This window comes from Podarcis liolepis, assembly GCF_965112155.1.
Source record: "Podarcis liolepis genome assembly, chromosome: 5".
Taxonomy (NCBI): domain Eukaryota; kingdom Metazoa; phylum Chordata; class Lepidosauria; order Squamata; family Lacertidae; genus Podarcis; species Podarcis liolepis.
The window spans coordinates 62,280,030-62,294,397 of NC_139556.1; the positions used below are offsets into that span (position 1 = coordinate 62,280,030).

Genomic DNA, 14,368 nt, shown 5'->3' on the forward strand with positions numbered 1-14,368 from the left:
CAATGAGAGGCGGGCCGGCTGCAAACGTTCTTGGGAGATGTAGTTCACGGTTTGCGATGCAATGCCGCGTTGCACCAGAGGGGCAGAGCTGAGCACTTTCTTCCTCTTGCCTTCAGTGCTAGGTCTGCATTTGCTTTTGTGAATTTGTTTCAGACTGCTTAGCTGGGAGACCAGGGTTCAAATTCCCAGTCATCCATGAAGCTCACTTGTGTGGCCTTAGTCACTGTCTCAGCCTGCTCTGTCTCGCAGGGTTGTTGTGATGATAAATTAAGGAGAACCATGCACACCACATTGAGCGCCTTGAAGGAAAGGTAGGCAAGAAATGCAAATAAAATGGTAAACTGCCTGAGATGCCATGGCAGAAAGGGGGTAAAAAAAAATGTATGAATAACCCTGCACCCTGAAGCAGTTAGCTAGGATGGAACCAGGCTGTAACACTTAGTCTTTCAAAAGAAAAAATGTGAAAGAGAAGAATATGAACAAATGGTCCAGGAGACAAAGCCTGTGTTATGCACCATACATTTAAAGCACATGACTTACTCCAAAGAATCCCAGGGACTGTAGTTTGCTAAGGGTGCTGGGAATTATAGCTCTGTGAGGGGTAAATGATAGTTTCCAGGATTCATTATTCAACATTTCCAGAAAAACTTGCCCAATTGATTCATATAGGCAATACCAAATTGTGACAGTTGTTACTAGTCAAGGTGGTAGTTTATATCACAAATTAACCTTTGTGTGTGTGTGTGGTCCATTTGAATTATGGAGAATTTTATAGCCAGTGCTACTAATAAGAGTGGCTCCTCCAGATGACTTGTTTAGAGAGCATTTATTCTTATTTGCCTGCATAAAAGCTTATGCGGAGGTTAGACTATGCTCAGTCTTTATTAATGCTTTGTTCTGATTTGTTGGTGGGGAGGTTATACGGCAATGAACATTCATCCTGATTTGCTTGTGGGTTGTCTATGTGTCTTCCTGTTAAACATTCATTCATTCCATGCATGTACTTCCCTGTCACTTTCCTAACCACAAAGTGGCTTTGTTGCACATTTTAATTGCACAAACCTAATTTTTTGGTATGCGCTTCAGTCCTTCCCACAAAATATTGACAGTTTGGAGGGGACCTTTGTCAGTCCTGTTTACCAAAGGTGTGGCTTGATAGTCCTGTGACAAAATGCCATCTAAAGTTACTCCTAAAACAGCAAGTGAAATACAAGGGACAAAGCGTTGGTGGGATCTAGGGTAAATATAATTTTAAAAATGGAAACAAAAGAAGCATATGGATTAAGTCTCTTGAAATATAATCAAGGGCAGCTTTCTCCCTATGACAAGAGACTACTGCATGGTGACTGTACTGTATTCATGGTGGCTGCAAGTTAACATTGTTTATCATGTTGATCCTTCCAGTCATGTGGAAAGTTTCTACACCTGTGCCAACTATTCCTGGATGTCAGACTGAAGCATGGAAACTTTCTATGCAATTCTGAGAATCTATGTGATAAACTGCAGTAGACTGTAAGGCCAGAGTGAAGAGAGTAAGTGTTATCTCACAGAAGCCTCCATTCCCAAGACATCATAAAGGTGACTCAGCCGTTGGAGTCACTCCAGCACAGAGGTTAGCAGATCTGTTTTTTCCTGCTGCTGCTAATCAATATAATGCATGTAATGCTTGCCATTATGCTGCCTGTGATATGGCTGGCATCTGATCCATGTCATGCTTCCAAAGACCTAGCCCAGATGGATGGAGTATATTATTATTATTATTATTATTATTATTATTATTATTATTATTATTATTATTATTTATTAATAATAATAGAAAGTGGTCAGGTGAAATTGTATGCTTGTTGTAATAACTGCTCACATTTTGCATTAAGAACACGGTTGCGTCATATTTGGGAAACTCTGCATCCATAGAAATTGCATTTTAATTAACTAATAATACCATGTATCTCAGCATTAACTTATGAGAGGGAGGTTGTTATTTGGGAGCTTTTAACATTTATTTTTTAAGTGCTATCCAAAATGGCAAACGTAGCTTTGGTTCATTCAGGCCATCCCTGTACTGAATTCCTCATTGAGCTGTGTATAGTGTATAAAAATATATATAAAGTGCAGATACAGAGATAGTCAGTGCAGGCAGCTAGAAAACAATATTGTTGATACTTCCAAACTGGCGAGTAATACCTCTCAAAGCCAAGACAATTGCCAGTTGTTACCACACAATACATAAATGCATGCATGCAAAGCTTATTTTTACTCTAGGCATTCTTTCAAAATGCTGGTTGTTAAAATTATAACCCCATAAGTCTCCCATCATGCTCATCAAGTATATCTGGATGGGTATATACATATGTTATGCAGCAGAATGCTGATTTCAGAACAGTTTTAGAGGTCTTTGGCATGCGTTATAATCCCATATTCAAAGGCACCTTAAAGTCTTCTTTAGGTATAGTAAAACTGCTTGGAAATGTGTGGAATTAAAAAATAACAACACAACCCCACTGACTTTGTTTGTGTTAACAGGATGAGAAAGTGCAAGGCTTCCTGTTATGCATGTGTGACAGCTGTAGATAAGTGGGGAGGCCCAAACAGGAAATCCGTCTTGCTTCTGCAGCATGACTTGTCTGAAGCTCAGGAACCATCTTAGATTGAAGTATCAATGGCATGATGTGCTGCTGCTGATCGAAACATGGGAGACATAGTGAAGAAGAACTTGGAGGAGGAATCTCCGTTGCCTTTGGAAAATGAGTGCTCCAGGAACATGGGAGAGCTTGTGGAGGTCTCCATCAGTGAAAGGGTTAAGTTTGATGACACAGGCCTATCCATGGTGCTGCAGAACGGCTTGGAGAACCTCCGACTGGAAAACTCTCTCACAGACGTTACCCTGTGTGTGGGCAACATGAAATTCTCATGCCACCGAGTGGTTCTAGCAGCGGCAAGCAATTATTTTAGGTAAGGGAGATATTTAAAATTAAGTATTCCCCCCCCCTCTCCTCTCATTTGGATGTTCAATTGCAACCAGAAATAGTTAAGCAGGTAAGATGGGAAATTGACATTTCCCAAGCACTTGATTTGAAACCTACCCCAACAGTCTATGAGCTTCCAAAATGTCTATATTTGGTGGCATGTCAGAAGAAGGGTGATAATTACAGCATCCAGAATATTAATTGAGAATGCTAGGTATGTGGGATAGAAAAATTTTGAATATAGGAACAGACATGCAATCGATTACAGTTCCCCGTTTCCCCCTCCATAACAATCCCAACTATGTCCAGATAATTGTATTGGTAATAAAAAAATAAAATATTAATTCAACAGCTGCCCCTTAAAAAGCGTTGTTCCACAGGCTCCTGGGTGTTTTAGGTAGTAGGTCACGACTGGACCTAATGGTCAGGGGTCCCTTTACCTTTACCTTTTTATGTTATCATTAATGCAGTTGAATGTGTGGAAGCTAAATGATCCTTTCCCCAAAAAACCTGTTTCCATGAGGAGGGCGACATATGGCAAAAGCAATCAATGAGGGGAAAGGAGTGTGCTTCCTATTTTTCTTGGAGTTCTAAAATTAAGAAAGTAATTTGAGAAATGGGAAAAACACATGGAAGGAAGACACTGAAATCCAGCAGGGTCACCTTCTGTAGCGTGTGCTAGGAAATGGTGTTCCTTCTGGAAACTGTGAGAAAATATGCCGAATGAATAGTGAGAAACAAAATACTCCACTATCATGTTACTAATTACACTGGAAAATAAAAGAATTTTTTTTATCAATCCCTGTCAGTGAGAATTATTGTGACATGGGGATAGATTTTATTATATTTTTTTAATGGTAAGAGAAACATTATTAACTTCAGGTGCCAAAAGTTACTCAGTCAGGTCAAGGTGTGACATTTATACTAGCTGGTAGAACAGAAGGGGGGAATGTTTGGCGTATTTAATTCCAAATGTAATTGGGGCCATTTTAGGCACTTATTGCTGGCCTCTGTATTTCTACTCATCATAATGCATTTTTTAAAGTAGCTAACGTAGGACTTTATCCACTTTTATCCACTTTATCAATTCACAGAAAACTATCCCTTGCACAGTCACAGAAAACTAACAAAATTATTTTGACACAAGATCTTGCCTTTCTTTTGGCATAAGAGAATGCTTCTGTTACCTTGGATATGAGGTGTCTTACAACCATAATTCAAATCTACTAGTCTCATTTTAATGTCTCATTTTTGGTTACTGTTTGTGGGGAAGGGGTGAAGCGATACTCAGAAATATTAAATGACTAAGCTTGCAATCCTGTGCATGCTTGGGAGGAGTATCATTTAATTCAGCAAGAGTTCCAAGTGAATGTGGATAGGCTCAGTCTGTAAATTAATCTTACAATGGTGTAGCTATCTATACTGGTCTTCTGACAGGTGAGTATTTGCCATTCAGCTACTCATAGTTAATGATTCCATAAGAATACATATTTACATCAGATATTTCAAAAACCACATAACGTTCTCCACCAGATAATTCCATGGACCATCCCATGTGATTGGCACAACCTTTTATCTTTGGGGAGAGAGGACTTCTGATGACTTACTAAGCCAAAAACATGTACATGTTGTTTTGATGAAACGTGACTTTAATATTTCTCCGCCATGCTTAGAGCGATCCCTCTCCTTGAGAACTAGGCACAATAGCTTTGGTTCAGCTTTATGCAGAAAAGGGGTTGCCTGTGTGAAGTTTATCTGGGCTCCTTTCTGACTGCTTAGCCTTGAAAAAGCCCAAATGTTTCTATCTTCAAAGAAGGGAAGCAAGATTAATATACCCTGCTGTAAACCAACAAGTTACGGTGAAAAAAACAATTCCAATCAGACAATTGACCAAGAGGTCCTTGAAACACATAATTATTTGATACAGCAATATTTGAGTGTTAGATGTGAGAAAACAAATGTCAAGAGAGTGACAATAACTCCAGGATTCTGAAATGCCGAAACACAGATATGTATACCTAGTGTAGCAGAGTGATTAAGAACATACATTAGAAACTGGGAGGTTTCCAATTGAAATCTCAGCTCAGCCTTGAACTTCACTGGGTAGCCCCAGACAAGCCACTGTTCCTCATCCTTAGCTCTTATCTGTATTAGGAGTAGTAGTAGTAGTAGTAATAATAATAATAATAATAATAATAATAAATATCATACAAAGTTATTGTAAGGCTATATCAGGGCAAGATGTGGTGGCTCAATTATTTCTTGATGAGACCGATCATTTAGATCCTTTTCAAACTGGCTTCCATCTCAGATTTGGGATAGACATTCCCTTGTTCACTGTGATGAGATAGACAAGGGAGTGTATTCCCATTGATTTGTCCTCTCAGTGGTTTTCAATACCATTTACTCTGGTACCCTTCTGAACTATCTGACTATATTGTGGTTCAAATTCTCATCTTTCTGAAAGACTTCCTAGGAGGACATTCTGAGAAACTGCTGCTCCACCCTGAACAATGGCTTATGGCCATATGTTTTGAGACTACAGTTCCCACTGATCCTGCTAGCTAGGGATCACGGGAGCTGTAGGCCAAAAACATCTGGAGGGCCGAGTTTGAGGAAGCCTGGCTTATTGGGTACTGAATGGGTTCATCTGGTCCCTTGTGCTGTTTAACATCCCCATGAAACCACTGGATGACGCCCTCCATACATTTCAGTTGAGGTGTCATCAATATGCTGAAGATACCCAGCTGCTCTGCCTTTCATTTCCATCTTTTGATCCTAGGGAGGCTGTGGAGCGGTATTGGTGCTTGTACTTATTTATTTTAAAACATTTATTAGCCACTCATCTCTCAGAGATGGTTCAGCAACATCTGGAGGGCCACAGGCTACCTGTCCCTCTTATAACATGCTCTATATGGGGCTGTCTCTGAAACTTCATCAGAAACAAAATACAGCTGCCAAGGTGTTAATGGAGGCTCAAAGGAAAGATAATCTATTCCAGCATCATGCCATATTTATTGATTACAAATTTGTTCCTGGTGTCAATTCAAAGTACTGATGTTTACAACCCCAATGGCTTAGAAGGAGAACTGTGCCATCCCATGTGAATTTTCCTCTGGTCAATATGTGAGACTCTGATTTATGTCTTCTTGCCATCTGAAGTATGACAGGTGAGCACTGAGAAGAGGTTCTTCTTTGTCCTGGCACCAGCATGAGATCCACACAGTTCCACCTCTGCTTGGCTTTTGGAATAAAAACACATTTATTCCATACTCATTAGCTGATTAGACACAACATTTTATTTATTTATTTTAATTTTTCAAATCTGAATTATAATAAGACACTATAGCCCAATGCAGTATGTATACAAACAATATCAAGAACAAATTAATAGCATGTGTTAAAAACAAGAATCTTTTAATAATAGCGTTCAGACTTACCGTATAAGATGTATTTTAGTGTGTACTGAGCTTGCCATGTTTTATAGATCAGTTCGGTGGTTTTAAAGGATTGCTCTTATGGTTTTGTAGTTAAAATTTTTATTATTGCTCTGATCTGATATATATTGTTAGCAACTTTCAATATTTTAAAATAGAAAAATAGCACAAACATACTTTAAAATAAATTACATATGAAGTGTTTGGGGGAGTATTAGTATGCTTGTTTCCAGAGTGTATTTCAGAATGACTGGTCTTCCAAGAAATTACGTATTTTCCCCTTCAGGGCAATGTTTTGCAACGACTTGAAAGAAAAGTATGAAGAAAAAATAGTAATTAAGGGAGTTGATGCTGAAACAATGCAGATTCTTTTGGATTACACTTACACAAGCAAAGTGCTGATCACTAAGGAAAATGTCCAGAAAGTCCTGGAAGCCGCTAGTCTTTTTCAGGTTAGTGAAGTAAAATATTTACAGCACATAGAAACCATACCAAATTCATGTGAGTACTAGTTTTAGCTCATTGTTTAGTGTGAAAATGGCTAATTGACAGCTGTTGGATTAGTCTTCGGGCAACTTGAATTTTACCATGAAACAATATTTTGCTTTGGGATTTCATTGGCTGCTCTATTTAATGACTAGATCTAATGTTCAGCCTAAGTTCACAAGCAAGGCATGCTGTGTGAATCAAAACGTGCTTACTCAGAAGTAAGTCCAAGATCAATTCCCAATTACCGGTAAGTGTGCAAAGCACTGCAGCCTTAAACTGGTTTTTGCTGTTTAAGGGCTGGCTCTGCCTGCCTGCCTTACCCAGCTCCTCCTTCTTCTTCTTTGGCAATCACTTGTAGCCAAGTAAGATTGTCTTCCATAAACACGGTTTTAACAGTGAGTCTGTAAGTGACCATGGAGGCCAATTCTGGATCCACACGTCTTTCCACAGTGGGGACATAGGTTGCCAGGCGGGAGTTGATCATGGTGAGGGTTTGCCAAGCGTGCCTTTCCCTTAGCACGTTTCTCCCTTTCGTCCTGAGTTTGAGTATCTTAAGAGCCCATGACACCTTTGGTAAAGGCTGTTCTCCAGTTGGATTATCGTCTTCCAAAGCAACTACTCTATTCCAAACTTAATAATGGAAAGTGTACCCAACTCCACCCCCCCGCCAAAGTTGTGAGGAAGGCTGCCTGCTTGCCTATGACAGGACAGACTGGAGTGCTGTCCTTGTGTCCATCCCTGGTTCTGCTACTTTGATAATGCTGCTCCTACCCTTAACTGACCATGATGGCTGTGTTCTGCCCCCACAGTGAGAGGCAGCAGAAACCATAATGGACCAATTTGCTCATCCCTACACCTACCCTGGGACGCAGGTGGCGCTGTGGGTTAAACCACAGAGCCTAGGACTTGCCTATCAGAAGGTCGGCGGTTCGAATCCCCGCAACGGAGTGAACTCCCACTGCTCGGTCCCTGCTCCTGCCAACCTAGCAGTTCAAAAGCATGTCAAAGTGCAAGTAGATAAATAGGTACCGCTCCGGTGGGAAGGTAAACAGCGTTTCCGTGCACTGCTCTGGTTCACCATGCTGGCCACATTACCCGGAAGCTGTACGCCGGCTCCCTTGTCCAATAAAGCGAGATGAGCACCGCAACCCCAGAGTCGGTCACGACTGGACCTAATGGTCAGTGGTCCGTTTACACCTTTACACCTACCCCACTTAAATGGGACTGGCATAATGAGGACTACCTAAAATAGCTCAAAGTATCAAGCAAGCTTTTTAAGTTTTCAGCTTGATCACAACGATAATAAAAAGTGCTGAAGCACGTGAATTATTTTTAAATGGACCAGCATTCCTTCCAGTTTTTGTCCCATTAACTTGTAGTTCCAGCCCTGCCTGGCTCCACTCCATGTGTGGCAGATAAAGCTGGCTGTAAATATGATACAGAGGGGAAGTTTATTAAATGGAATAAGTACATCTAATTTTGATTTGAGAGCTTCGTTTCTTTAAATGTTTGCCCACATGTATCTTTAAAAAACAGGAACCAGTGGTTTATAGGCCAGGTCTGTTATGATAAGTAGCCTAAATGTGTCAACAGGACATGGCTCTCAGCACAAAACTGCTGTAAACACTTCTTTAAAATACACCATCACCATTAAAAATGGTGTTTCAGATTTTTCACTTCCCTCTTTTCCTTTTAGCTACTTTTTTTTTAAAAAAAGTCATGCACTACTTTGTACTCCATCATATTATTTAAAAAGTTATGGAGAAAACTGCTGAACTATTGATATCTGGAAGCACCCTGAGTGCTCAGCTTTCCTTGAGATTTTAGCTGGGATTTTGGTATGTATAGTGTTACATGCCACTCCCAATCTCTGAGCGGGGCAAGATTCGAGGGAGTTCCAGGTGTACTATCCAGGGCCCATGTTTCCTTTGTTATCCAGGGTTAACCAAAGGCAGCATTCTTTCCTGAGTAACAATGAAAACAAATTCACAGTAAACTGAAGTCTGAGATAGGTGCAATTAGAACTAGTAATCTCTCAAACCCATTCCCACCTAGTCAATCTGATCTGCCCTTCACCCTCTTTCAACATTTGATCCAGACCATGTGCATGGTATGTTGAGGCGAAAACCTCTTATACCACCATCATCATTTTATGTGTATGCTGCCTTTCCATGCTAAAACCATGCTCAAAGCAGCTTGCAACATAAAAATATTTACTTAAATTACAAACATAAAGGTAAAGGGACCCCTGACCGTTAGGTCCAGTTGTGGCCGACTCTGGGATTGGCGGCGCTCATCTTGCTTTACTGGCCGAGGGAGCCAGCGTACAGCTTCCAGGTCATGTGGCCAGCATGACTAAGCCGCTTCTGGCCGTTTACCTTCCTGCCAGAGCGGTACCTATTTATCTACTTGCACTTTGAGGTGCTTTCGAACTGCTAGGTTGGCAGGAGCAGGGACCGAGCAACGGGAGCTCACCCCGTGGGGATTCAAACTGCTGACCTTCCAATCAGCAAGCCCTAGGCTCAGTGGTTTAGACTACAGCCAACAAGAAATAAGCACATCAAAAAGTACAGAACCAAATGGAACAATCTGCATATAAATCATAATAAGATCTAAAAATAAAGATACAAAAAAACCTCCCTAAACAATACGGCCAGGTAGAAAAAGGCCAGCAATGCAGGGAGCAAGTCTTCCAGGACTCACAGTCAAGATCGGGCATCCCCAAACTCGGCCCTCCAGCTGTTTTGGGACTACAACTCCCACCATTCCTAGCTAACAGGACCAGTGGTCAGGGATGATGGGAGTTGTAGTCCCAAAACAGCTGGAGGGCTGAGTTTGGGGATGGTGTCTGGACACTTCAGGAGCCTCACCTTTTGTACAGGCTCTTACACTCTCCAAATGATTGTGCATATAGGCCCTGTGACATCAGTTTTGCTTACCTCTCTCGCCCTGACCTAGCCACTGTGATCCACGCGACGGTCACCTCCAGACTGGATTATTGTAACTCGCTCTACGTGGGGCTGCCCTTGAGACTGACCCAGAAACTCCAGCAGGTGCAGAATGCTGCAGCGAGACTCCTTACGGGGTCTTCGCTGCGAGATCACATTCACCCGGTGCTATACCAGCTGCACTGGCTCCCGGTGGAGTACAGGATCAGGTTTAAGGTGCTGGTTTTAACCTTTAAAGCCCTATACGGCCTAGGACCCTCGTACCTACGGGACCGCCTCTCCTGGTATGTCCCACAGAGAAACTTACGGTCTTCAAATAAAAACATCTTGAAGGTCCCAGGCCACAGAGAGGTTAGGCTGGTCTCAACTAGAGCCAGGGCTTTTTCAGCTGTGGCTCCGATCTGGTGGAACACTCTGTCACAAGAGACCAGGGCCCTGTGGGACTTGACATCTTTCCGCAGGGCCTGCAAGACAGAGCTGTTCCACCAGGCCTTTGGCCAGGGCACAGCCTGACTCCCTCCTTTGGCAATCTTCGCGGAGCCCTGGCCCAATGGTTACCAGTGGCTTGATTTGAATTAACTTTATAATGAATGATTTTAGAGTGTTGTTTGTGTTGTACTGTTTTATTGTTGTTAGCCGCCCTGAGCCCAGCTTCGGCTGGGAAGGGCGGGATATAAATAAAATTTATTATTATATTATTATTACCTGACACTGTTTATCTTCCCACTCATCACGGAATTCCTTTCTCCCCTGGAATCCCCACTTACCACATCCCATTTTGAAAGTTTATTATACAGATGAGCAGCATCCAGCTCAGCGAAGCATAAGAAGCCCCTTGCTGGGTCAGACCAAAGGCCCATCTAGTCCAGCATCCTGTTCCCACAGTGACCAATCAGATGCCTATGGGGAGACTGCAAGCTGAGTGCAACAGCACTCTCCCCACTTTTGGTTCCCAGAAACTGGCATTCAGAGGCAAATTGCCTTCACCAGCAATGCATACTAAACATGGCATTTGCACATTTTACATCAGGGACATTGCTTCCTCACATTCTTAAGATTTGTTAAGGGCAGTAAAATAAACGAACAAGCACAGGAGGGCATGTCTGCAGAGTAACTTAATGTGCTTCCTTTTCTGCTTGTAGTTTTTGCGAATGGTAGAAGCTTGCTCCAATTTTCTCAATGAAGCTCTTCATCCAGAAAACTGTGTTGGGATTCTGAGACTGGCTGATGCTCATTCACTTGATAAACTGAAGCAGCAGGTCAAGGGGTATATTATCCAGAATTTTTCCCAAGTACTGAATTACGACGAGTTCTTAGAACTGCCTGTGGATGTCCTATATAGTATGCTCAAGAGTGATGAACTCTGTGTCACTGACGAAGCTCAAGTGTTTGAAATGGTTATAAACTGGGTGCATTACAAAATAGCAGAAAGACTTCCTCTCCTTCCTTACATCCTTGAGGGTGTCAGACTACCCCTTCTGGACCCTTGGTATTTTGTAGAGACTGTAGAAGCCGAGCCACTGATCCGACAGTGCCCTGATGTCTTTCCTCTGCTTCAAGAAGCCAGAATGTACCATCTATCAGGGAACGAGGTGAGTTAAATGTTGATTGTATTAAGAAAAAGTTCAGACTAGTGATTCAATGAGTTGCTTGAAGTGTCTATAGGTACTCTGCAATGAGCTTTCTGTGGTGTTCCTGCTTGTGGCAGTGCCATCCTGCCTTTTGGGAATGCTAACTTCCTAACATCCATCTCTATGGTAACATTTTCAAGAAGGTAGCCATGTTAATCTCGTCCAGAAAAGACAACATATAGATTTGTGGCACCATAAAGACTAACAGATATACAGTAGAGTGGTTCAATTACTTACATCTTTTGCCCCCGTAACCATGAACATACATACACTGTTCTTTCTGCCTCTGGTGAAGTCCATGAAAGCTTTTGCCCTAATAAATGAGACTTTGAGGTGATACAAGATTCCCCCACCTGTGACTATTTTTTGGGTATGAGTATCAATGTATGGGAGTTGGACAGCTGCCATACTTTCCCTTTGAACACCTTATCAGTATATATTTGGAAAGAGGAAGAAGCCTAAAGTTTGTAATGCAGATTCACAAGCTATTGTCATGGAAAGTTAAGTTCAGGATGCTTTATGGTGTGAGTTGGACTGTATATATTGAATATTCTTTCAAGCAAGAAAGAAGTCTGCATAAAAAGAAAGAGAAATTCACACCCCTTTGTACTTATATAGTACTATATAAGTAAATAAGTAAATAAATAATTACTAGTTTTAGATTATGCTGATACTGATAATTTTATTGATCTAGTATTAGTAACAACTTATACTAGGAGTGGTGAACCTGTGGCCTTTCAGATGTTGTTCTGACTACAATCTCCATCATCCTTGACCATTGGCCACGTCATTCAATGCTGATGGGAGCTGGAGTCCAACAACTTCTGGAGGGCCACAGGTTCCTGACCTCAGTCACCAGTTCAGGTCTTCTACGGCCTCATAAGCAAAGAAGAAATTGAATTGGGTGGCATCAGCATATCAATGGTATTTCACAGCACATATTTGAATAACTTCCCTCCAGTGGTATCACATAGAAGCTATAAAGCAGGGAGGACAGGATGAGGAGACCTGTGGAGCCACCCAGGGCTCCTTTGGGAGGAAGGTTGAGATACAAATTGAATAGGTAGAGCAAGGCGAGATGCAGAGCAATCGCTTCCCAGCATAACTTTCTAAAGGGAAGTCTTCTTTCTGCACATAACTGTTAGTCTCTTTCTGCACAAAACTGCTCCATTTTGGGGAAGCCTTGTTCCTCCTTTCTCTTGCTTTCTGAGAAGTTTTGCTTGTAGGCTTTTCCCTGCTTTTGCACACACTGTACGAACCTGCTCTTCATGCCTAGCTGACCACATCTACAGAACTTGATTGTTATATTGTTTGTGCCATATTAATCTCTAGTTACAATTCAATTAGGAGGCTTCATGCCTGTCTAGTTCTAGCTCCGATTCTCAGCCTTTAATGTATCAGTGATAAATGATCATATGTAAATCCCACCTCTCACATGTAATCCCCACCTTGTGCTTATGTTAACCAATCACAAGTTTCTGTGTGTATGTATCAACCAATCAGCCACAGGCCCACCTGTTAGCAATGCTTGTAATATTCAATAAAAGAGGCTCTCAAGGTCCACCCTGACAGACGCCTCATGTTACACCTGCCTCTCTCGTCTCCCGTGATTTTTCATTCCTACAACTTTCAGAAAAAGATCTTCCATGTAAGACTAGAGCCATCAAAATGGTGGTTAACCAACTTCCATCTGTCAGTATGAATGCCATCGAGAGGTCCAGGAGAATGAACAGTGTTGTACTTCCCCTGTTGTTCCCTCAGCACAAGGTGAGGCGATCAAGGCCATTTCAGTGGCAATTCCGACCTGATTCCAGATTGAAATGGGTCTAATTCAGGAGCAGCCCTCTAGACTTTGATGGACTTCAGCTCCAGCCTACATGGCCAATTGTCAGGGTTGGTGGGTGCTGGAGAGTCACATTTTCTCCATCTCTGGTATAAATAGTCAGTGTTATCCAAGAATATTGAAGCTGTATGGCCACAATTTGCTCAGTCGTTAGGGGAAAAGGTGGAGGGTTTTTTATGTTAGACTAAACATAATTTCATAGAGCTAGGCATGTGTGTCTTATGAAGAATATTTTTAAATAGGTAACAACCATGCATTAAATGCATGCAAGCAACTCTTAAAATCATACCTTCTAGATCTTTTGGAATAATCTGTGAAACGTTTACTACAATATATTGTATACACCAGTACACTGATCGGGATGAGTTTGGTAACTTGCAGTTATATGAGTTTTATTGTATGCTGTTTTTCTAATAATAAAAAATAAAAAAATGAGCACAGCTTGCATTCGGAAGGTGGGTTGACACTCTTGAAGGTGTCTGGAGCTTGGCATGTTCCTAGGGGAATTATTTACTGGGAGTGAAGGGGGGCTTTTGTTAAAATGTTAAAAGATAAAGATCTCTCCAGCTCCTTGCTTTCATTTAGATCATTTCTGAAAGAACAAAGCCGAGAATGCACGAATTCCAGTCAGAGGTCTTCATGATCATAGGTGGCTGCACAAAGGATGAAAAGTTTGTAGCTGAAGTCACCTGCCTTGATCCTTTGAGGCGCAGTCGTTTGGAAGTGGCAAAACTGCCCAACACGGAACAAGAAGCCGAGTGTGAGAATAAAAAATGGGTGGAGTTTGCTTGTGCCACATTAAAAAATGAAGTCTACATATCGGGTAAGGAAGATCATAATGCCCATGCAAATAAATGAGGGAGGAAAAATAGTTACAGCACGAGACTCTTAATCTCAGGGTCCTGGGTTTTAGCTCCACATGGGACAAAAGATTCCTGCATTGCAGGGGGTTGGACTAGATAATCCTTGTGATCCCTTCCAACTTTACAATTCTATGATTCTATGACTATTAAACATTAGGTTTAAGTAACAATGTTCATAGTTCTTTCAGGAG

The 14,368-nt window shown here is 41.6% G+C and overlaps 2 protein-coding genes across 8 annotated transcripts in view; one reads left to right on the forward strand and one right to left on the reverse strand.

Annotated features, from left to right (window-relative positions):
* The first annotated feature begins 17 nt into the window (after nt 1–17).
* KLHL6 (kelch like family member 6) overlaps nt 18–14,368 on the forward strand; it is a 118,258-nt gene continuing 103,907 nt past the window's right edge. For 4 of the 6 annotated variants that reach the window (XR_014526816.1, XR_014526817.1, XM_083505758.1 and 1 more), the window contains exons 1-6: nt 176–311; nt 1,405–1,532; nt 2,524–2,952; nt 6,690–6,855; nt 10,983–11,432; nt 13,900–14,137. Coding sequence is in view for 4 of the 6 variants with exons in the window: in XM_083505758.1 (XP_083361884.1) it covers nt 2,690–2,952; nt 6,690–6,855; nt 10,983–11,432; nt 13,900–14,137 (1,117 nt within the window). In the remaining 2 variants the exon portion in view is untranslated. Of the gene's footprint in view, nt 123–175; nt 312–1,404; nt 1,533–2,523; nt 2,953–6,689; nt 6,856–10,982; nt 11,433–13,899; nt 14,138–14,368 lie in introns of those variants that run through there. The other 2 variants (XM_083505757.1, XM_083505756.1) reach the window with 2 other exon arrangements.
* The window catches only part of GPR148 (G protein-coupled receptor 148), a 97,036-nt gene continuing 88,523 nt past the window's right edge, over nt 5,856–14,368 (reverse strand). The window contains exon 3 of one of the 2 annotated variants that reach the window (XR_014526819.1): nt 5,856–6,208. The gene's annotated coding sequence lies outside the window, so the exon portion shown is untranslated. Of the gene's footprint in view, nt 6,209–6,317; nt 6,708–14,368 lie in introns of those variants that run through there. The other variant, XR_014526820.1, reaches the window with a different exon arrangement.